The 24981-nt window shown below is 44.1% G+C and overlaps 1 protein-coding gene and 1 pseudogene across 2 annotated transcripts in view; one reads left to right on the top strand and one right to left on the bottom strand.

Moving 5' to 3' along the window:
• Positions 1-24981, bottom strand: part of LOC147104533 (uncharacterized) — a 51497-nt pseudogene that overhangs the window by 12899 nt on the left and 13617 nt on the right. The gene's annotated exons all lie outside the window — the stretch shown is intronic.
• Positions 1-24981, top strand: part of LOC147104534 (hydroxysteroid 11-beta-dehydrogenase 1-like protein A) — a 36325-nt gene that overhangs the window by 783 nt on the left and 10561 nt on the right. The window contains exons 2-4 of the mRNA XM_085961920.1: positions 15097-15227; positions 19098-19209; positions 23219-23407. Of these exons, the coding sequence (XP_085818046.1) occupies positions 15097-15227; positions 19098-19209; positions 23219-23407 (432 nt within the window). The remainder of the gene's footprint in view (positions 1-15096; positions 15228-19097; positions 19210-23218; positions 23408-24981) is intronic.

Here is a 24981-nt window from a genome sequence, read left to right as displayed (position 1 = left end):
TAGCACGGTGGCGAGCCGCCTTCTTGAACCGCTGCAGTCCGTGTGATGAAGGTACTCCCACAGTGCTGTTAGGTAGGGAGTTCCAGGAGTTTGACCCGGTGACGATGAAGGAACGGCGATATACTTCGAAGTCAGGATGGCGTGTGACTTGGAGGGGAACTTGGAGGTGGTGGTGTTCCCTGTGCCTGCTGCCCTTGTCCTCATAGGTGCTAGAGATTAGGGGGTTGGGAGGTGCTGCTGAAGAAGCCTCGATGAGTTGCTGCAGCAGATCTTGTAGATGGTACACACTGCAGCCACGGTGAGCCGGTGGTGGAGGGAGTGAATGTTTAAGGTGGTGGATGGGGTGCCAATCAAGCACCCTGTCGAGCTTTTTAAGTGTTGTTGGAGCTGCACTTATCCAGGCAAGTGGAGAGTATTCCATCACACTCCTGACTTGCGCCTTGTAGGTGGTGGAAAGGCTTTGGGGAGTCAGGATGCGAGGCACTCGCCGCAGAATACCCAGCCTCTGACCTGCTCTTGTAGCCACAGTATTTATGTGGCTGGTCCAGTTAAGTTTCTGGTTAATGGTGAACCCCAGGATGTTGATGGTGTGGGATTCGGTGATAGTAATGCCACTGAATGCCAACGGGAGGTGGTTAGACTCTCTCTGGTTGGAGATAGTCATTGCCTGGCACTTGCGAATGGAACTGAACACTGTGCAATCGTCAGCGAACATCCACACTTCTGACCTTATGATGGAGGGAAAGTTATTGATGAAGCAGCTGAAGATGGTTGGGCCCAGGACACTGCCCTGAGGAACTCCTGCACTGGTATAGTCAGTGTTGTAATTTAGGAAAAGGCAGCAGACAATTTGTGCACACCAAGGTCCCACAAACAGCAATGAGATAATGACAAGATAATCTGTCCAGGAGAACTCCCCAGCTCTTCTTCAAATAGTGCCATGGGTACTTTATGTTCACCCAAGGTGGCAGATGGCGCCCTCATCTAAAGGACAGCATCTCAGACAGTCCGGCATTCCTTCAGTACTGCGCTGGAGTTTCAGCCTAGTTTATGACCTCAAGAGATGAGAATGCTACCAGTGAGCCAAGGCTGACATAATTAAAATGCCAAATTCAGTGCTCTGAGGACATCAAGAGCTTACAAAGTTTTCTGACTAGGTCTGAAACCTTAACAAAAACATAAGTCTTCAAAATCTTTGTTTTGTACTAATTTTGATTGTGTATTGTCAGCTGCACCTGGTTTCGCTGAAAAGCTGCTTCTATGTTGTGTTAAACCTGCACAAAAGGGCTGGCACCTGATATGTGGACCTGAAAGTAAGCTTTCTGGGATTCACCAAGGCCCGGATTTTTTAAAGAAACAGCAATACAAAGCCGTTAAAGATAGCAGAACACTTCCTGATGTGGTCAAATCTGCTTATTGTTAACAAAAGCCCCCTTTACTTGTATTTAACGAGGTTGCTGTTGACTTTTTCCAAAGTCAGACAGACTCATGGTTAGCATTTAAGCAATGTTTGCAATTGGAACTTTAACCAAACACTTAGAGGCTCACTGTGAATGCAAATCAATAGTTTAAATTCTAGGACTTTGTTCAGCTCCATTTCCTCTACAATTTATATGAAAATTCCAACATTTTATGTGCAATGGAAAGGGCCGATGTCCATGTAACAAAAAAAAACCTGAAGCAAACCCAAAGCCCTGAAAGTGGTAATTCACACTGGCAAGATTTAAAAACTCATTCTGTAATCTGCATACGGCAATTTGACATTACTCAACCTTATGCAGGGACACGGGTTTGACTATTTCTGTAATGAAGTAGTCAAATTCTGTTTTTAGACATGGATTTTTACCTGTCTTTTGCCGACTGTATTCTGCAATTGCACCCATTTGTAATTAGGCTGCATATAGTCCGGTGTTTTGGGGGATCCTATTGTGCAAATCAATTTTGTCACCTTTTCTGCAAGAACTGCAAATTGGTGACTTCATCACGATATCAAATTAGTTTCTAAAGGTGTTTTGTAAATCCATTATCCGAGCCTCAATAACCAACACCATTTAAATAGCACCTTTAACCAAAGAATGCCCCAAGGTGCTTCACAATGAAAAACAGAAGCTGAGCCAGGAAGTTAGAGATTCCGATGGGTGATCAAAAGCTTAGGCCAAAGGGATGGGTTTTGAGGTTATTGGAGGATGAGACAGAGACAGAAAGCTTTAAGGAGGGTATTTGTTACAAGTTTCAGGTCTGCCTTAGATGTTCTCTTAGGTAAAATGCTGCTACACACTCCTGTATGCAATCTGAACTTCTCGCATTCAGGAGTGTGTCTGTACTGCCCAATATCTAACTACAGTATATGACAATGTAACTCACGGAGGTAGCATTAAGACCACTTTGTGATCTGAAATCAATGTCATGTCTTTTATACATGTACTTCTCCAATATTTCCAAAGGTAGACAAGGACTTTAGTGAGATGAAACCAGATATGAATCATTAAGTTGCTTTATGTTACAAATAGCGAGTGTACAGAGCAATAGATTCAATCAAATCTCACCAAGATTCAACTAACATTCTATTCTTCCTCGAGAAAAGGAAAAATAATAAAAATATGCCACTATCCCCATTAATGTGCTCGCTTATCTTCTGCTCAGTCTTCTGATCCTGACTGCCTTTCCGCTTGAGAGAATTCCCCTTGCTAAGCCAGGCTTCCTCCGTAGACCTATCTGGATAACTGCCCCTGTTCTTTTCTGACCATCTTCCCAGCTTGTGGAATGGCTGTCCTTCTGACTACTTCCTCGTTCAGTGACTCACCAATAGACTTGTCAGTAACACCAGGGCCCCGATTTCCCCCCAGCCGTCGGGCGGGTTCCGAAAATCCCGAATTTGGGGGTCCCGACACCATCCCGCCCAAAACCCCGCCCCACGTAAGTTTCAGGGGCGGCGGGTACCGGCCCCGCACTGGGACCCGCCGAAACCAGGCGGGAAGGGATTAGTGCCAATTAACTGCCTGATTGGAGTGAGGCAGCACCGGAGGTAAATAAAAGCGGCAGCGAGGCTCGAGAGGCATACCAGTCTCCGAGCTCAGAGGGAGGGAAGTAAAAAGTAATCAAAGTGTGACGTCACCAGGAAGCAGGTGAGTGATTGGTTGGTGAGTATTTCTCTCTTTTTAAACTTTAACTCTGTGGTTTATAGTTATTTAAGGTCTCTGTGGTGTAGCGGGGACTGTTGGTAAACCAGGCCTCTTAAGTATATCATTTAACTGTAGTGTAATTGGTGGGATTGATTTGATTTAATTTAATTTCAATTAATTAAAGGGTAAGTCATGGCAGGAGAGCTCGGCCTCGTGGCATGCTCCTCCTGCGCTATGTGGGAACTCAGGGACACTTCCTGTGTCCCTGACAACCATGTGTGCGGGAAGTGTATCCAGCTGCAGCTACTGGCAGACCGCATTGCGGCGCTGGAGCTGCGATTGGATTCATACTGGACCATTTGCGATGCTGAGGAATTCGTGGATAACACGTTTGAGCAGTTGGTCACACCGCAGGCAAAGGTTGGACAGGCAGAAAGGGAAGGGGTGACCAACAGAGCAGTAGGCGCAGGCAGATAGTGCAGGGGTCCCCTGTGGACATCCCCCTCTCAAAACAGATATACCGCTTTGGATACTGATTGGGGGGGATGGCTTTGGATACTGATTGGGGGGGATGGCTTATCAGAGGAAGGCAGCAGCAGCCAACTTCCTGGCACCAGGGGTGGCTCTGCTGCACAGGACGGGAGGAAAAAGAGCGGGAGAGCTATAGTAATAGGGGATTCTATTGTAAGGGGAATAGATAGGCGTTTCTGCGGCCGCAAATGAGACTCCAGGATGGTGTGTTGCCTCCCTGGTGCAAGGGTCAAGGATGTCTCAGAGCGGCTGCAGAACATTTTGGAAGGGGAGGGTGAACAGCCAGTTGTCGTGGTGCATATAGGCACTAACGATATAGGATGAGGTCCTAAAAGCTGAATATAGGGAGTTAGGAGGTAAATTTAAAAATAGGACCGCAAAGGTAGTAATCTCAGGATTGCTACCAGTGCCACGTGCTAGTCAGAGTAGAAATCGAAGGATATTTCAGATGAATACGTGGCTAGAGGAATGGTGCAGGGGGGAGGGATTCAATTTCCTGGGACATTGGAACCGGTTCTGGGGGAAGTGGGACCAGTTCAAATCGGACTGATTGCACCTGGGCAGGGCCGGGACCGATGTCCTAGGGGGAGTGTTTGCTAGTGCTCTGGGGGAGGGTTTCAACTAAAATGGCAGGGGGTTGGGAACCTGAACAGGGGGACAGAGGAAAGGGAAACAAGGAGAAAAGCAAAAGATAGGAAGGAGAAAAACAAAAGTGGCAGTCAGAGAAAAAAACAAGCCTGAAGACTGTGTCTTAATGCAAGGAGCATTCGGAATAAGGTGGATGAATTATCTGCACAAATAGAGGTAAACGAATATGATTTGATTGGGATTACGGAAACATGGCTCCAGGGTGGCCAAGGCTGGGAACTCAACATCCAGGGGTATTCAATATTCAGGAAAGGTAGGCAAAAAGGAAAGGGAGGTGGGGTAGCATTGCTGGTTAAAGAAGGGATTAACACAATTGTAAGGAAGGATATTAGCTCTGATTGATGTGGAATCTGTATGGGTTGAACTGAGAAATACCAAGGGGCAGAAAACGTTAGTGGGAGCGGTATATAGACCTCCAAACAGTAATGCGGAGGTTGGGGATGGCATTAAAAGGGAAATTAGAGAAGCGTGCAATAAGGGCACAGCAGTCATCATGGGTGACTTTAATCTACATATAGATTGGGCTAACCAAATTAGCAACAATACTGTGGAGGAGGAATTCCTGGAGTGTTTACGGGATGGTTTCCTGGACCAATATGTCGAGGAACCAACCAGAGATCAGGCCATCTTAGACTGGGTATTATGTAATGAGAAAGAATTAATTAGCAATCTTGTTGTACGAGGCCCCTTGGGTCAAAGCGATCATAATATGATAGAATTCTTCATTAAGATGGAGAATGAAGTACAGTAGTTGACTCAGAGACTAGGGTCCTGAATTTAAATAAAGGAAACTATGATGGTCTGAGGCGCGAGTTGGGTAGGATTGATTGGGGAATGTCACTCAAAGGGTTGACGGTGGATAGGCAATGGCAAGCATTCAAAGACTGCATGGATGAACTACAGAAATTGTTCATCCTAGTATCGCATAAAAATAAAACAAAAAAGGTGACTCAACTGTGGCTAACAAGGGAAATTAGGGATAGCATAAGATCCAAGGAGGACATATAAATTGGCCAGAAAAAGCAGTAAACCTGAGGATTGGGAGCAGTTTAGGATTCAACAAAGGAGGACAAAGGGATTAATTAAGAAGGGGAAAATAGAATATGAGAGTAAGCTTTCAGGGAACATAAAAACTGACTGTAAAAGCTTTTATAGATATGTGAAGAGAAAAAGATTGGTGAAGTTAAACGTAGGTGTTGTGTCTCCTTGTGTTCTTATTACTATGTAATAGACACTTTTAACTCATTTAGTTTTCCGACTTTCACTCAGTTGTATTCTTGCTTTTATGATGTTGCTGCCGCATGGTGCGGAGTGATACAAGATGTCCGACCTTGCACTGCCTTTCAGTGTGCCACATAGCAATATAAATACACTAACCAAAGTAGTTCCATATAATGATGTAACAAGTAGTTCCATTTAATGATGTATTAATATAACGATGTAACATCCCTCTTTCTCAAAAAACTAAAACATGAAATTTAATTAAATTAAAAAAATATATCTAAACTATTATCAAATACAAAGAATCGTGAGTTTTCTTTTCTTATTCGCAATATCGCTCAGGTGGTTGGATATTGTCCCTCCATCTTGTGGATTTGGTGGTGACCACTCCTCTCTGCGGTGTTTTGGTGTGTTCCGCTCTTGTTGTTGTTGTCGCACTTGGAGTTGGAGTGTGCATGCTCGTGGTTGTTTGATTTGTGGCGCTTGTTTCTGTCATTGTACTGCTTGTGGTAGCTGGTGTTGTCAATGTTGCCGATGTTGTCTGCTGCTTAACCAGTTCAGGTGAAGGTCTGATGTGGAGTCTGTTCCGTCTGTATTGGTTACCAGGTTCGGTCTCTACAAAGTAGGATCTTGGAATATCAGCTTTTCCAATGACCTTGGCTGGATTCCAGGTTTTCAACACCGGGTCTTGCACATGCATTGATTGCCCATTCAGCAATTCTGGTAGCATCTTTGCATATTTGTTGTAATGTTTGCTCCCCAAGACTTGTGTTTCTGCCAGCTTCTGTCTGAAGTCCTCCTGGTCCTGGGGAGGATGTATCTTTTGCTGGTAGGGTAGTCTTAAACTTCCTCCCATTCAGCAATTCCGCAGGTGATTTCATGTCTGCTTTCAGTGGTGTTGATCCGAGTGATAGGAGGGCAAGGTCTTGGTCTTCCCCCATCTCACTGCTTTTAATGAGAGTTCTCTTGACAGTCTGGATCTGTCTTTCAATGAATCTGTGTCCCCTTGGGAAATGTGGGGATGAGGTTACTATTTTGAACCCATACTTTTCTGCCAGAGCTCTGAATTCACTCGATGTGAACTGGGTTCCATTGTCACAGATGACCTTTTCCGGGATTTCTTGTTCAGCAAACAAGCTCTTTGCAATTCTGGTGGTAGTTGTGGCTCTCAGATCTTTCATCCTTCTCACAAAAGGAAACTTGGAATAGTAATCTGTCACTATGAGATACCATTCTTGATTGCATATGAAGAGATCTGCCCCAACAGTGTGCCATGGTCTTGACGGTATTTCACTAGGTATCATCTCCTCTTTCTGTTGTGCATTTCTGTATTTCTGGCATATACCACATGCAGAAACCATCTGTTCGATATTTTTATACATGCCTATCCAGTATACAGCTGATCTGGCTCTCAGCTTGCATTTCTCCATTCCCATGTGGCCTTCGTGTATTAGATAGAGAAGTTCTGTCTGCATCGTCTTTGGCACGATGATCCTCGATCCAGCAAGGAGAATACCGTCTTCTGTTGCGATATCGTCTCTAATCGTCCAGTATTGACGAATTGTCGCCTGTACCTGCTGGATTCTCTCCGGCCACCCCTGTATCACTTCTTGTGTGAGTAGTTGCAATTCCTCATCTTTGCTAGTCTCATCTCTGATTTGACTGAGCTTTGTAGGGGTAACACTCACTAGGTGGTGGATTTTTTACTGTTGTTAGACCCTCCACCTCGTGTTTCTCATATGGTGACAATCGAGACAACGCATCTGCTAGCACCATTTCCTTTCCTGGCTTATATTTAAGCATGAAGTCGTAGCTTTGGAGCCTTAGAAGTAGTCTTTGCAGTCTTGTCGGTGCTTTGCACAGATTCTTCTTGTAGATCTGTTCTAGTGGACGATGGTCACTCTCTATTGTAAACTGCCTTCCATACAGGTATGTATGGAATTTCTCGCATCCATACACTACTGCTAATAGTTCTCTTTCTATGTTGGCGTAACTCGTCTCGGCTGACGTCAAGGCCTTTGATGCGAAAGCGATTGGCTTTCCTTCCTGCACAAGAGCTGCCCCTAGTCCTCTGGTAGAAGCGTCTACTTGTAGTGTGACTGGTTTTCTTCTGTCATATAACAGACTTGTTTCTTTGCACAACAATTCTTTAAGTTGTTTGAAATTCCTTTCATGTGATTCAGACCACTGGTATTCGGCGTCTTCTTTCATTAGCTCTCTAAGATTTGTTGTATGTTCTGACATGTTTGGGATGAAAGAACTCATGTATTGGACCAAGCCGAGGTAACTCCTCAGCTCTTTCTTATCTTTGGGTGGTTTCATTTCAGCAATCGCCGCAATCTTCTCAGGACTTGGCTTGACTCCCTCTGGTGTGTAAATCATACCGAAGAATCGGCATTCCTTGACTTTAACTATGCACTTATCGGCATTTAACTTGATGCCAGCCTTCCTGGTACGCTCCATGGCCTCATGTAGGTGCATATCATGGTCTCTTTCATCTGCTCCATAGATCTGAATATCATCAGCTATTCCTATAGCTCCTCCACAGCCTCTGTATGTCTCGTCTACTTTCTGTTGAAAGATATCTTGACTGACCTTTAACCCGAATGGTAGCCGCAGGAATTTGTAACGCCCAAATGGTGTGTTGAATGTTGTCAGTGTTGTTGATTCCTCATCCAACTTCACGTTCCAATATCCATTTCTGGCATCTGGTTTTGAGAAAACCTTGGCTCCTGCCAGTGATGGCGTAAATTCCTCTAGCATTGGGGTGGGATAGTGGTCCCTCTTTATCGCCTGGTTTAGATCTTTGGGGTCCAAACATATTCTGAGACGCCCGTTTAGCTTTTCTCATATCACAATTGAGTTTACCCAGTCTGTGGGTTCAGTGACCTTTACGATCACTCCCTTTTCTTCCATCTCCTTTAGCTCTCTTTCAAGCTTTGTCTTCAGCTCGATAGGTACTTTTCGTGGAGCATGGATAACGGGCTTCACCTCTGGATCGATGGTGATGTGGTATTGGAAATCTCCGAAACATCCCACTGTATCATCGAAACATTCCGGATACATGTCTATCAAGTCTTTTTTACTCTTGATTTGTGGGCGATTCTCCAGCGGGGTGTTGCTGTCTATCCTCAGTGACGTTTCCGTCAGCTCGTGATTCAACTGAGATCAATCTCAACTTCTCGCAGCTGTTTAATCCAAGGATCGCTGGCCTCTCAGTGTCGGTGACATAGAACATGCAGTTGATGTTCTTTCTTTTATGTGTCCCTTTGACAAAGGTTATTCCGAGTTGTTTAATCTCACTCCCCCCCGTATGCTGTCAGCGTGACATTACTTGCCTTTAAACAACCCTTTTTCGGGTAGCCATCTTCTCTCAGGTTTTCGGGAAAGATCTGCTGGTACAGTCTCAATGGGAGAATGTTGCTCTGAGCCCGTGTCGAGCTTCAACTTTAAGTTGATGGTTGTGGGCTGACCTTTGACCCTCTTTTCGATTTGGATGATGGTGTGCAATTCTCTCTTTGGAGTATTTTCCGCTCTGGACATCTCGTGAAGCTGTACCTTTATGGTTTCGATGTTTAGTGTATTGTCATGACCATAATCATCATCATCCTGTTCATCCATGGCATGGATATTGTGTTTCTTTCTCTGGTTCTGCTGTCCGCCTTTGTTTTTGATGTATGTTCCTTCTTTCTTCGTTCTACACCTCTTTTCCCAGTGGTTTAGTTTGCCACATGCATTGCAGCTTGTTCCATATGCTGGACATTTCCTCCTGTCTGTATAATCGTGCGGTCTTCCACAGTTTCTGCACATGTTTCTCCTGTTGTCATGTGCATGTCTTTGTGTGTTGTACTTTTCTCCCACTGTATCCACTCTGTTGTCCGTCTCAGAAGCCGTCTGTATGTCAGCCGTTTGAGAAATCAGTGTTTTCATTTGCTGCTTCATGGCTTCAAGAGCTCTCGCAGTATCTATAGCCTCTGTTATTTCGAGCTTTTCTTTCCCCAACAGGGCTTTTTGTACCTCTGTATGCGCTGACCCCCATATCAGCTGGTCCACAAGCCTTTCCTCCATTTCCTTAAATGCACACTTGCTGGCTTAATTTCTCAGCCTTGTCAGGAAATTGTCAGCTGTTTCACCGGATTCCTGTCTTAGACTCTGAAATTTGTATCTGTGTATACGGTGATTGGATTTAGGCTCCAGATGGTTGCTGAATTTCTCAAAGATTGTCGCAGGGTTTTCCTTTTCCTCTTCAGTCAAACTCCAGCTATTATACAAATCTAGACCTTTTTCTCCTGTCCACAACAGAATGTAACTAACCTTTTCTTCGTTGGCAGTACCCTTCAGGAAGCTTTTGAATGCAAGGTCACATTTCTGTTTGAACTTGCGGAATGCCTCTACTATATAGCCGGCTACCCAGTTCATGAGGGGTTGCATTTGCGAAGTCAGTGCAGCGGCAGCCGCCATCTTAGTTGCCCGTACGATTCACGCTCAATCACCACAGACACCGGCACTCACGATCAGCTCATATATTCACTTTTCGTCTTATTCGTAGTTCGTATGGCACAAGTTGTACTCACTTATACCGCTGCTACCATGTTGTCTCCTTGTGTTCTTATTACTATGTAATACAGACACTTTTAACTCAGTTAGTTTTCCGACTTTCACTCAGTTGTTTTCTTGCTTTTATGATGTTGCTGCCGCATGGTGCAGTGATACAAGATGTCCGACCTTGCACTGCGCACTGCCTTTTACAGTGCGCCACATAGCAATATAAATACACTAACCAAAGTAGTTCCATATAACGATGTAACAAGTAGTTCCATTTAACGATGTAATAATAACGATGTAACAGTAGGTCCCTTGCAGTCAGAATCAGGGGAATTTATAATGGGTAACAAAGAAATGGCAGACCAATTAAATACATATTTTGGTTCTGTCTTCACAAAGGAGGACACAAATAACCTGCCAGAGATGTCGAGGAACATAGAGTCTGATGAAGGGGAGGAACTGAAAGAAATCAGTATTTGTAAGGAAATGGTGTTAAGGAAATTGATGGGACTGAAGGCCGATAAATCCCCAGGGCCTGATAATCTACATCCTAGGGTACTTAAGGAAGTGGCCCTAGAAATAGTAGATGCATTGCTGATCATCTTCTAACATTCGATGGAATCTGGAACAGTACCCATGGATTGGAGGGTAGCTAATGTTACCCCACTATTCAAAAAAGGTGGTAGGGAGAAAACGGGGAATTACAGACCGGTAAGCCTGACATTGGTAGTGGGGAAAATGCTAGAGTCCATTATAAAGGATGTAATAGCTGAGCACTTGGAAAACAGTGACAGGATCGGACAAAGTCAACATGGATTTACAAAAGGTAAATCGTGCTTGACTAATCTACTGGAATTTTTTGAGGATGTAACTGGTAAAATAGATAAGGGAGAACCAGTGGATGTGGTGTATTTGGACTTTCAGAAGGCTTTCGATAAGGTCCTGCATAAGAGGTTAGCGTGTAAAGTTAAGGCACATGGGATTGGGGGCAAGGTATTGACTTGGATAGAAAACTGGTTGGCAGACAGAAAACAAAGAGTTGGAATAAACGGGTCTTTTTCCGAGTGGCAGGCAGTGACTAGTGGGGTACCGCAGGGATCGGTCCTTGGACCCCAGCTATTCACAATATATATTAATGATCTAGACGAGGGAACTAGATGTAATATCTCCAAATATGCAGACGACACAAAGCTAGGTGGGCGTGTGTGCTGTGAGGAGGATGCCGAGAAACTCCAGGATGATTTGGACAGGTTGGGTGATTGGGCAGAAGCATGGCAGATGCAATATAACGTGGATAAATGTGAGGTTATCCATTTTGGTGGCAAAAACAGAAAGGCAGATTATTATCTGAATGGCAATAGATTGGGGGATGTGCAACGAGACCTGGGTGTCCTTGTGCACCAGTCGCTGAAGGTAAGCATGCAGGTGCAGCAGGCGGTTAAGAAGGCAAATGGTATGTTGGCCTTCGTAGTGAGAGGGTTCAAGTACAGGAACAAGGATGTCTTGCTGCAGTTGTACAGGGCCTTGGTGAGACCACATCTTGAGTATTGTGTGCAGTTTTGGTCGCCTTATCTGAGGAAGGATGTTCTTGCCATGGAAGGAGTTCAGCGAAGATTCACCAGGCTGATACCTGGGATGGCAGGAATGACATATGAGGAGAGATTGGGTCGATTGGACTTGTACTCACTGGAGTTTAGAAGAATGAGAGGGGATCTCATTGAAACTTATAAAATTCTGACAGGACTGGACAGTCTAGATGCAGGAAGGATGTTCCCGATGGTCAGGGAGTCCAGAAACAGGGGTCACAGTCTAAGGATAAAGGGTATGCCATTTAGGACAGAAATGAGGAGGAATTTCTTCACCCAGAGAGTGGTGAACCTGTGGAATTCTCTACCACAGAAGGCAGTAGAGGCCAATTCATTAAATATATTCAAGAAGGGGTTGGATATGTTTCTTAAGGCTAAAGGGATCAAGGGATATGGGGAGAAAGCAGGGACCAGGTACTGAATTTGGATGATCAGCCATGATCAGATTGAATGGCGGAGCAGGCTCGAGGGGCCGAATGGCCTACTTCTGCTCCTACCTTCTATGTTTCTATGTAACAGGCAGTTTTTAGCATAATCCCTATTTTGAGGGGTTTCGTGTGGCTTTCCCGACGGCTCCAAACCACGCCAGGTTAGAGCAGGCGGGCCGTCGGGGTTGCAGTGTTGGCGCTCAGGTGAGTGATGGGTGCATGAGTGTAAAGGTAAGTGTGTTTGGTGTGTCTAAAGTGTGTAAAGAACTTTTACTTACCTTGACAGCCTTTCTTCCTGTAGCCGTCGGGAGCCCATCACTCAGCCGGAACTGAAAGCTGAACGGCTGCGATCTGTCAAAAGTGACAGCCTTCAGCTTTGAGTGCCGGTAAGCGTTCTGAGTCTGTGCAGAATGACTCATGTCAGAACTCAGACTGTCAGTGTTTGACAGCTTCAAACAGCTGTAAAACACTGATATTTCATCTGTCAAAAACTCTTGACAGATGAAATTTCAGTCTGTGACGTCACCTGTTGCCGGGTGGCCCTTAATTGGCCCGCTGGGCGGGCTCAACAAGGTCAATCAAGGGAAACTCACGCGGATTGGCCAGACGTCGAAGTAGGCGGGTCAAAAACCTGAAAGTGGAAGTTCCACCTTCTTCCCGACAGGTTCGGGAAAATCTACCCCCCAGGTTTCTGTCTCTTTCTCCCTCCTTTGGGGGGTAGGTCTCAAGACCCCATCTTCCGTTCTCTAAATGAATAGGGACTATAATGGCTTAATGAGTCTGGGATGAATCAATTGATTCTCATGGGCTCTGTTTGAAGTAGACAGTGAGTTATGAGACTCCACAAACTGGCTTGTCTAGCTTTAATACATATCTTCACTGTCTGCAAGCTGTGGCTTTTTCCTTTGAAAAAAGACCCGTGCAAGTTGACTTTGTTTTGAAGTACAGTAGTTAAAAATAGCTCATTCCCAACTCCATTCCATTAATAAAAAGATCAAAAATCCCAAAATGTGAGAAAGTTCTGAAGTGTAGGACTGAGGCGGATGAAACCTCTGCCACCAAAGTTGCAGCAGAGGGAGACTGGGTTGCACAGAAGGCCAGAGTCAGAGGAATAGAATGTTTGGGAAAGCATATAGGGCTGGAGTGGATTGCAGAGATAGGTTGGGGACAAGGCCATGGGTGGATTTACTGACAAGGACATAGATTTTGAATTTAATGCAGTTGGAAAGCCAAGAGCCAGGATAGGCCAGTGAGGATGGAGGTGATGGAAAACAGGACAGGATATATGCAGCAGAGTTTTGGACAAGCTGGAGTTAAGAGGGAGGATGGGAATCCAACAAAGAAAGCATTAGAATAGTAAAGTCTGGGGAGACAAAAGCATGTTGAAGGGTTTGAGCAGCAGAGGTAGGCACGGGGTGGGCAATGTTTTGGATGTTGAAGTAAGCAGTCTTGGTGATGGATAGAATGTGGAGTTTAAAGCTCTGATCGGGTTTGAACAGAATGCCAATATACAGGCAGTCTGGCACCAGAGAGGCAATCAAGAGGGAGAGAGAAGTGGTGGAGAGGTAGAGCTGGATATCATCAGTGTAGTGGTGAAAGCTGACTCGTTGCCCGAACGTGACATCGGTTAACAGCAGCAAATAGATAAAGGAAGAGAAAGGGGCTGGGAATAGATCCTTGGGATGGACCTGCGTATAACTATTTATTCAACAAAACTAATTACCAGAAATCAGGCATCTAAGCAATAATTAGTCACATGTTTTAGCTTGTAAATATTCTTGGTTCGGTGTTGGACAACTGTTTGAGTTTATGAGTAAAAATTAAAACAAGTCCCTCTGCAGACTGAATGTGAAGTGTCGCAGAATACAAAAATGAAAGCGATGACAATCTCAACTCTCAGAGAGTTATTTAACAGTACATTTTGTACAGTGTACTTTGCAACAAAATGTTTAGTGTCCTTGACCCTAGTTACTGCTACACTTGAACTATGCATACATCGTGACAGCCTAGAATGGACAGTACTGAGAGTACAGATGTCCTCCTTTGTTCAAGTACGGTCTTCTCTCACATTGAACATCTCTCAAATCAGTAAATCCCAATTTCCTGAGGATCTTTGACCCCTTCAAGAGTACACTGCATTATCTTGTCCATATGATTTTCCCTTCCTGTACTCAATGTGGCAGTCCCAGGCCTTCGAGCTTTAGTTCCCTGCTACAGGTGGTTGTTTGCCAGAACTTTGCCCGTTACAATTTATTTCAAATACAGAAATGATTCGATTGTCACGTGTATCTTTTGCTTCACCACAACTCTTCAGTTCATATTAAGGCCAAATCTTTCAAATGAAGCTTCTGGGCTGATATGAACCGCACCTCACAAACAAGGGCATCTGCCCCCACAGGGTATATCTGTGGGACAGCAATGCATAAAAATTCAAAAGGATGCTTGGGGAAAGACACTTTATATTTTAAACAGCCTGTGCTATTCAAGGCCTGGGGACGGCTTGATCCTGAATATTGATACGGAGCAGAAAAGCATTCAAATTCCCTAGCACTTGCCATACCCAGAGACTGGAGCACAAAATCTAGGCTGGCACTCCAGTGCAGTACTGAGGGAGTGCTGCTCTGTCGGTGGTGCCATCTTTTGGACGAGACGTTAAACTGAGGCCCCGTCTGCCCTCAGGTGGATACAAAAAATCCCACGGCACTATTTTGACGAAGAGCTGGGGAATTCTCCTCACTGTCCGGCCAATATTTATCCCTCAACCAACGTCACTAAGATGATCACACTGCTGTTTGTGGGAGCTTGCTGTGCACAAATTGGCTTCTGCGTTTCCTACATTAAGACAGTGACTACACTTCAAAAGTACTTAATTGCCTGCAATGTGCTTTGGGACATCCGGAGGTTGTGAAAGGCGCTATATAAATGCAATTAATTCTGATGACCACAAAGTTCCTCCGTTCTCCCTCAAAAAATGTCTACAATCTCAAATCTTCTGTATAAATTTTTGTATTTTAGAGAATGTTCGTGGAAAACGGGTTCTCGTGACTGGTTCGAGCACTGGGATTGGAGAACAAATTGCCTATCACTTTGCCAGGATGGGAGCACACGTCATTGTGACTGCTAGGAGAGAACAACAATTACAGAAGGTATAGTCACATATAGAGCACAGAAAAATAATAAGCCAGAAGGTACAGTGCCAATGACCACTCAACTCCACCAGCAGTGGCATAATCTCAAAGTATTGCAACACTCTGGAAAAACCCAAAACACAAGCATAAGAACATAAGAAGTAGGAGCAGGAGTAGGCCATACGGCCCCTCGGGCCTGCTCCGCCATTCAATAGGATCATGGCTGATCCGAATCTAGACTCACGTCCACTTCCCTGCCCTCTCCCCGTAACCCCTAATTCCCTTATCTGCTAGGAAACTGTCTATCTCCATTTTAAATTTACTTAATGTTGCAGCTTCCACAGCTCTCTGGGGTAGCAAATTCCATAGATTTACTACCCTCTGAGTGAAGAAGTTTCTCCTCATCTCAATTTTGAAAGGGCAGCCCCTTATTCTAAGATTATGCTTCCTAGTTCTAGTCTCACCCATCAGTGGAAACATCCTCACCGCATCCACCCGATCAAGCCCCCTCACAATCTTATATGTTTCGATAAGATCGCCTCTCATTCTTCTGAACTCCAATGAGTAGAGTCCCAACCTACTCAACCTTTCCTCATACGTCAACCCCCTCATCTCCAGAATCAACCGAGTGAACCTTCTCTGAACCGTCTCGAGAGCAAGTATATCTTTTCTTAAATATGGAAACCAAAACTGCACGCAGTATTCCAGGTGTGGCCTCACCAATACCCTGTATAACTGCAGCAAGACTTCCCTGTTTTTATACTCCATCCCCCTTGCAATAAAAGCCAAGATTCCATTGGCCTTCCTGATCACCTGCTGCACCTGCATACTAACTTTTTGTGTTTCATGCACCAGGACCCCCAGATCCCTTTGCACTGTAGCACTTTGCAGTTTCTCTCCATTTAGATAATAACTTGCTCTTTGATTTTTTCTGCCAAAGTGCAAAACCTCACACTTTCCAATATTATATTCCATCTGCCAAATCTCTGCCGACTCACTTAGCCTGTCTATGTCCTTTTGCAGGTTTTTTTTATGTCCTCCTCACTCACTGCTTTCCCTCCCATCTTTGTATCGTCGGCGAACTTGGATATGTTGCACTCGGTTCCTTCCTCCAAATCGTTAATATAGATTGTAAAGAGTTGGGGTCCCAGCACTGACCCCTGCGGAACACCACTAGTTACTGATTGCCAGCCCGAGAATGAACCATTTATCCCAACTCTTTGTTTTCTATTAGATAGCCAATCTTCCACCCATGCCAGTATATTACCCCCAATCCTGTGATTTTTTTTTATCTTGATCAGTAATCTTTTGTGTGGAACCTTGTCAAATGCCTTTTGGAAGTCCAAATACACTACATCCACTGGTTCCCCTTTATCCACCCTGTATGTTACGTCCTCAAAGAATTCGAGCAAATTTGTCAAACATGACTTCCCCTTCATAAAACCATACTGACTCTGTCCTATTAAATTATGTTTATCCAAATGCTCTGTTACTGTTTCCTTAATAATGGACTCCAACATTTTGCCAACCACAGATGTTAGGCTAACTGGTCTATAGTTTCCAGCTTTTTGTCTACTTCCCTTCTTAAATAAGGGTGTTACATTAGCAGTTTTCCAATCTGCCAGGACCTTTCCTGAGTCCAGGGAGTTTTGGAAAATAATCACCAATGCATCCACAATCCCTACCGCCACTGCTCTCAAGACCCTAGGATGTAGGCCATCAGGTCCGGGGGATTTATCTGCCTTAAGTCCCATTATTTTACCGAGTACCATCTCCTTAGTGATTTTAATCGTGTTTAGCTCCTCCCCCCCCATTGCCCCCTGTTTGTCCAGTGTTGGGATATTTTTAGTGTCCTCTACTGTAAAGACTGATACAAAATATTTGTTCAGCGTCTTTGCCGTCTCCATGTTCCCCACCACTAGTTTCCCGGTCTCATCCTCTAAGGGACCAACGTTCACTTTAGCCACCCTTTTTCTTTTTATATAGCTGTAGAAACTCTTGCTATCTGTTTTTATATTTTTTGCTAGTTTACTTTCATAATCTATCTTCCCTTTCTTAATTAATCTTTTAGTTATTGTTTGCTGGCTTTTAAATGCTTCCCAATCTTCTATCCTCCCACTAGATTTGGCTACTTTCTATGCCCTTGTTTTCAGTCGGATACTATCCTTTATTACTTTACTAAGCCACGGATGGCTGTCCTTTCTTTTACTTCCCTTTTTCCTCAGTGGAATATATTTATCTTGAAAGATGTGAAATATCTCCTTGAATGTAGACCACTGCTCTTGTACCGTCTTACACTTTAATCTGTTTTCCCAGTCCACTTTAGACAATTCTACTCTCATACCTTCATAGTCTCCTTTATTTAAGCTCAGTACGCTGGTTTGAGATCCAACTCTCACCCTCAAACTGAATTTGGAATTCAACCATATTATGGTCACTCATTCCAAGGGGATCCTTTACTAGGGCATTTCTTATTAATCCTGTCTCATTACACAGGACCAGATCTAAGATTGCCTGCCCCCTGGTTGGTTCAGTTACATACTGCTCAAGGAACCCGTCCCTAATACACTCTATGAACTCTTCCTCAAGGCTGCCATGCCCAATTTGATTAGTCCAGTCAATATGAAAGTTAAAATCCCCCATGATTATAGCTGTTCCCTTATTACAAGCCCCAACTATTTCCTGATTTATACTCCGACCAACAGAGTTGCAACTGTTAGGAGGCCTATAGACTTCGCCCACTAGTGACTTTTTCCCCTTATTATTCCTTATCTCCACCCAAACTGCAAGAATATTCAGTCTTTGGCACAAAAATCAGGCTCATCTCAAAATATTAAGAAATGTATGGTATAACTACCCACCATCTTGTCCATGGGAGATGAGGTCAGACACAAATGTAGCAGGTTATACCCAGCTTTTGGACAAAGACATCAAGTACTGACCAGCTCATTTGCGAGTGGTGAACACAACAAATCAACTTGTCACTATTTATAGATTCACTTCTCTCTACTCAGCAATTAGTCAAAATTAATCTCACTTCTGCTAGTTAATTATAACATGGGATGTTTTTAGAGCAGTCATACAGTACTACATTCCCGATCCATCCCTTCATTCAGAACACTTTCCACCCCATTCCTAAGGCAGCAATCACCACCATGCCACTGCAGTTCCAATAGGTTTATAGATGACTGATTTGGAATTTGCCTTTCTTGCTCTTATTACAGTGCTGGGCAAATCTAAGGTCTAAAACTTGACAAGTCCACTAGAAAAGGCTCAAGTAATAGGATAGATATATTCTCAGATCTCACCGAGCTTTTTAACCCCCCACAACCAACAAACAACAAATGCCACTTTCTGACAACAAGTCAAGTAAGGAAATTCTTCCCAAGGCCAAATATGACACCTCTCCTCAGTTTGATAATCTATCTGAGATTGGGTATCAGGGGGAGAACACACGGTTACAATGCGTACTACACAACATGCTGCCAAGAGTATCCAAGCACATGAATCACAGTGGGATGGGATTTGTTACATAACTGTGCCGTCTTTCACAAAGCTACAGTACCATTTCTAACTAGAGATAAGCTCAAACCAAACAATGTGATTGGACACCAGACACAACAAATTTCAACACAGCTTTAACGATATCCAGCTAAAGGCAAAAGAAAACCTGTTCCAGCCTGCTGCAACTCTGGGAGAGAAGTTTTCAGCCTACCAAGGAGATGGCTATTCCAGTCTGTTATGCCCTAGGTGGCAATTGCTGTCAACAACACTTGCCTCAACATGAAACGTGTTTTCCTCTGTTAGATTTAAAATTTGGCAGAGAATGACAAAACAAAAACACAGTACGGCTATTCAGCTTTTGCATCCTTCCCACTTTTACTCCAGGTGAAACAACGCTGCCTGGAACTGGGTGCTGCCTCGGCAGATTACGTCCTGTCCGACATGAGTGATTTGTCATCAGCAGAGAATGTCATTAAGGAAACGCGGGAGAAATTGGGTCAGTAATCATTCTACCATATATTCATATTGAATGAAGGTCCCTACAGGAAAATCTTATAAAGCCAAGAAAGAGGTTAGCTATCTAGAGTATACTGTTGACTACACATCTTCTGGTTGAGAATCAGGAAACCAAAGCTACAAAAGTCCAGACTAAAATGGTAGGGGGTTGGGAACCTGAGCAGGGAGACAGAGGAAAGGGAAACAAGGATAGAAGCAAAAGAAAGGAAGGAGAAAAACAAAGGTGGCAGTCAGAGAAATCAAGGGTTTAAATCAAACATGGCCACAGTAAATAATAATTCTAAAAGGTGTAAGAGTTTAAAAAAAACAAGCCTGAAGGCCTTGTGTCTTAATGCGAGGAGCATTCGTAATAAGGTGGATGAATCAGCTGCGCAAATAGAGGTAAACGGATATGATATGATTGGGATTACGGAAACATGGCTCCAGGGTGACCAAGGCTGGGAATTCAACATCCAGGGGTATTCAATATTCAGGAAAGATAGGCAAAAAGGAAAAGGGGGTGGGGTAGCATTGCTGGTTAAAGAGGGGATTAACACAATTGAAAGGAAGGATATTAGCTCTGATGATGTGGAATCTGTATGGGTAGAACTGAAAAATACCAAGGGGCAGAAAACGTTAGTGGGAGTGGTATACAGACCTCCAAACAGTAATGCGGAGGTTGAGGATGGCATTAAACGGGAAATTAGAGACGTGTGCAATAAGGGCACAGCAGTTATCATGGGTGACTTTAAATCTACATATAGGTTGGGCTAACCAAATTAGTAACAATACTGTGGAGGAGGAATTCCTGGAGTGTATACAAGATGGTTTCCTGGACCAATATGCCATGGGTCGGAGCGATCATAATATGTTAAGATGGAGAGTGAAGTAGTTGACTCAGAGACTAGGGTCCTGAATTTAAATAAAGGAAACTATGATGGTATGAGGCGTGAGTTGGGCAGGATTGACTGGGGAATGTTACTCAAAGGGTTGACGGTGGATAGGCAATGGCAAACATTCAAAGATCGCATGGATGAACTACAGAATTTGTTCATCCCTGTTTGGCATAAAAATAAAACAAAAAAGGTGACTCAACCATGGCTAACAAGGGAAATTAGGGATAGCACAAGATCCAAGGAGAAAACATATAAATTGGCCAGAAAAAGCAGCAAACCTGAGGATTGGGAGCAGTTTAGGATTCAGCAAAGGATGACAAAGGGATTAATTAAGAGGGGGAAAATAGAGTATGAGAGTAAGCTTGCAGAGAACATAAAAACTGACTGTAAAAGCTTTTATAGATATGTGAAGAGAAAAGGATTGGTAAAGTCAAGCATAGGTCCCTTGCAGTCAGAATCAGGGGAAATTATAATGGGGAACAAAGAAACGGCAGACCAATTAAATACATACTTTGGTTCTGTCTTCACAAAGGAGGACACAAATAACCTCCCAGAGATGTCGGGGAACATAAGGTCTAATGAGAGGGAGGAACTGAAAGAAATCAGTATTTGTAGGGAAATGGTGTTAGGGAAATTGACGGGATTGAAGGCCGATAAATCCCCAGGGCCTGATAATCTACATCCTAGGGTACTTAAGGAAGTGGCCCTAGAAATAGTTGATGCATTGCTGGTCATCATCCAAAATTTGATCAACTCTGGAACAGTTCCCATGGATTGGAGGGTAGCTAATGTTACCCCACTATTCAAAAAAGGTGGTAGAGAGAAAACGGGGAATTATAGACCGGTAAGCCTGACATCGGTAGTGGGGAAAATGCTAGAGTCCATTATAAAAGATGTAAAAGCAGAGCACTTGGAAAACAGTGACAGTATCGGACAAAGTCAACATGGATTTACAAAAGGTAAATCGTGCTTGACTAATCTACTGGAATTTTTTGAGGATGTAACTGGTAGAAAAGATAAGGGAGAACCAGTGGATGTGGTGTATTTGGACTTTCAGAAGGCTTTCGATAAGGTGCCGCATAAGAGATTAGCGTGTAAAGTTAAGGCACATGGGATTGGGGGCAAGGTACTGACTTGGATAAAGAACTGGTTGGCAGACAGGAAGCAGAGTTGGAATAAACGGCTCTTTTTCCGAGTGGCAGGCAGTGACTGGTGGTGTACCGCAGGGATCGGTCCTAGGACCCCAGCTATTCACAATATATATATAAATGATCTAGACGAGGGAACTAGATGTAATATCTCCAAGTTTGCAGACGACACAAAGCGGGTGGGCATGTGCTGTGAGGAGCATGCTGAGAAACTCCAGTATGATTTGGACAGGTTCGGTGATTGGGCAGAAGCATGGCAGATGCAGTATAATGTGAATAAATGCGAGGTTATCCACTTGGGTGGCAAAAACAGGAAGGTGGATTATCTGAACAGCAATAGATTGGGAGAAGGGGAAGTGCAACGAGACCTGGGTGCCCTTGTGCACCAGTCGCTGAAGGTAAGCATGCAGGCGCAGCAGGCGGTTAAGAAGGGAAATGGTATGTTGGCCTTCATAGCGAGAGGGTTCGAGTACAAGAACAAGGATGTCTTGCTGCAGTTGTACAGGGCCTTGGTGAGACCACACCTTGAGTAGTGTGTGCAGTTTTGGTCGCCTTATTTGAAGGATGTTCTTACCATGGAGGGAGTGCAGCGAAGATTAACCAGACTGATACCTGGGATGGCAGGAATGACGTACGAGGAGAGATTGGGTCGATTGGGCTTATACTTGCTGGAGTTTAGAAGCATGAGAGGGGCTCTCATTGAAACTTATAAAATTCTAACAGGTCTGGACAGACTGGATGCAGGAAGGATGTTCCCGATGGCTGGGGAATCCAGAACCAGGGGTCACAGTCTAAGGATAAGGGGTAAGCCATTTAGGACTGAGATGAGGAGGAATTTCTTCACCCAGAGAGTGGTGAACCTGTGGAATTCTCTACCACAGAAGGCAGTTGAGGCCAATTCATTAAATATATTCAAGGAGTTGGATATATTTCTTAAGGCTAAAGGGATCAAGGGATATGGGGAGAAGGCAGGTACAGGGTACTGAATTTGGATGATCAGTCATGATCTCATTGAATGGCGGAGCAGGCTCGAGGGGCTGAATGGCCTACTCCTGCTATCTTCTATGTTTTCTATGTTTAGTGCACTTCATCGGTATTGCACTTGCCTGCATGCATCAATGGTACCATATGCACATTTCCAACTGGTCAGTTAGACATTAAAACAGATGCATGCTACTCATCTGATTCCAGCCCTTGTACTGCTAATCCCAATCACAATTCCGTCTGTAGATTGAGTTTATAAATTTCCCTGAGCAATAATTAATCTTTGACTATCAGGGGCTTCCCAGGATTCTGTTGAGGGCTTCCAAACCAGCAAATCCAAGCATGAGTACAGTAGAAACTAAACGGGGCATGAAAGTGAAGCAAAAGTGAGTCAAGGCTGAGAGTTCAGATACCACGGTGGAGTCAATAAAGTGGGCAGGGCTACAAGTTTTGCTGCTCATGTGGAGGTCATAACCCCAGCCCACCAAAATTAAATAACCAAACGCGGGGCTATTATAATAACCTTCATCCATAGGACACTACCAGTTTTCACTGCAAAATATTACAAGTGATTACAACATTACCAATCACCGCTTCACATCAATTTCAAACTTCTTTTTGAGCCTTGGCCGGCACGAATCCAGGCCAGCACCAACAAATCTCATGGGCACTGGGTGGCAATGATCATCTCATGAAGTCTCAGCAACTTATCCGGATGGTTTCTGATGTAATAAAACTCACTACGCACTTGGTTTGAGTATAAAGCAAGGCTTTAATCAACTTGTTTCAGAACATGGAGGTCTAGTTGTACTTCACTAGTTCCTGTCTTACAAAATGTCCCCGAGAAGCTGGGCTCACACCCGAGTATTTATTCTCCTTGGCCGTCCAGTGTTATTTCACGAGTAGTTTCTTTATGATGATGCCATTTATAACAGTCTCTGTGCCTGAGAAATTCTGTTTTGCTGATTTTCTCATCTTCCAGGAGGACTCGATTATCTGGTGTTAAACCACATTGGAGGAACCGGGAAGTTTGGCTACTTTAAAGGCGAAATGCAAAATGTGGTCACCGGTCTGACTGTCAATTTTCTGAGCTACGTCCAACTGAGCAGTGCAGCCATGTCCATGCTAAAGGAATCTCAGGGAAGCATCATCGTCATGTCATCACTGAGCGGTAAGAGATACAACCTCAGCTCATCAAAACCCCACTAAATCCACTCAAAACAATGATCAGCATAGTGTGCTAGAAACCAAGACGGAGAGCAGAAAATTCACCTTCAAATCCTCCAGCCTCAGGTATGTCAGGAAACGTTAGGACTTCATTCCAGCTCTAATTCCCTTCAATTGTTTTACAAGGGTCGGGCTTGTAGTGTCCGCGTATAAATAACACACGGACTGCAGGAGAACGGTAATAACAGGTGTTTACTGAACAGAGGGTATGCTGGAACTAACTGTACAAATTACTACACGGTGTTATATACAGGTGTGGTCACTACTGGTACTGCAGTATACAGGGGCTGTAAAAGATAGTTCCTCTCTTAAAAGGTACATACATTACAATTCCTCCCCTTTTAGATAAACAGTACATAACATTCATTTAACAATTAAATAACTAATTACAATTACAATTTTCTTTGTACTATATACATCAGCTGAAAGTAATCATTTATAAATTCAGTCTTTGAGGAGGCTTCCTGATCCTGTCTGGATAGCGCCTTTCTCGAGTATCCTGTTCTTGCGGCGGAGTCGATTCTGGCTCATTGTCATTGGTTGGTTCGTCAGCTTCCAATACCACTGATTCTGAGGTAGACGCAATCTGTACATCGGGTTCATCACCAGGTGCGTATGATCGTGGCATGGGTTTGACTTGTTCCTGTGACTGTAGAATCTGGTCAGCATGGCGTCTCACGATGCTCTCTCCAACGTCCACTGTGTACATTAGTGGTCCCTGCCATGTGCATATCGTTCCTGGCTGCCATTTTTCTGTTCGGTAGTCGCGGGCCAAGACTGGTTGCCCTATCTTGAAGCTCCTGGTTGGCTTCTCATTGATGTGCTGGAATTGCTTATTCTCAACATCTCGTCTTATGTTTGGTTTGAGCAAATCCAGGCGACATCTTAACCTTCGGTTAAAGAACATCATGGCTGGAGCTTGGTTGGTGACTGCATGTGTCGCATTCCGGTAAGCAAACAAGAAATTATCCACCTTGTGTTGCAGTGGTATGTTGTCGTTATACATCGCCTTTATTGCTTTTTTAAAGGTTTGAACAAACCTCTCAGCCAATCCATTTGTGGCTGGATGATATGGGGTGGATGTGTAATGCTTTACCCCATTATTCCTCAAAAACCTCCGGAAATCCTCGGACACAAACTGTGGTCCATTGTCGGAGCAAATCTGTTCTGGCAAGCCATTCCTGGCGAAGATGGTCCGTAGGACTGCAATAGTTTTCTCCGTGGTGGTGGAGGACATTTTGATGACCTCTGGCCATTTCGAATGTGCATCCACGGCGATTAAAAACATTGAGTCCATAAATGGACCAGCAAAATCAATGTGTACTCGTTGCCATGGAGATGAGGGCCACTCCCATGGGTGTAGCGGGGCCTGTGGTGGAGCGTTTTGGACTTTCCGGCATCCTGTGCAGCTCTTGGTCATTTCCTCGATTTCTTTATCGATTCCCGGCCACCACACAAACGCCCTGGCTAGGCTCTTCATTTTTACCCCTCCCAGATGACCCTCATGAAGTTCATTGA

Source organism: Somniosus microcephalus, chromosome 19 (genome assembly GCF_052327205.1).
Source record: "Somniosus microcephalus isolate GS21.2 chromosome 19, FLI_Smic_1.0, whole genome shotgun sequence".
NCBI classification, from domain to species: Eukaryota; Metazoa; Chordata; class Chondrichthyes; order Squaliformes; family Somniosidae; genus Somniosus; species Somniosus microcephalus.
The sequence above is the reverse complement of the archived record's forward strand: the minus strand, read 5'-3'. Positions and strand labels throughout refer to the sequence as shown.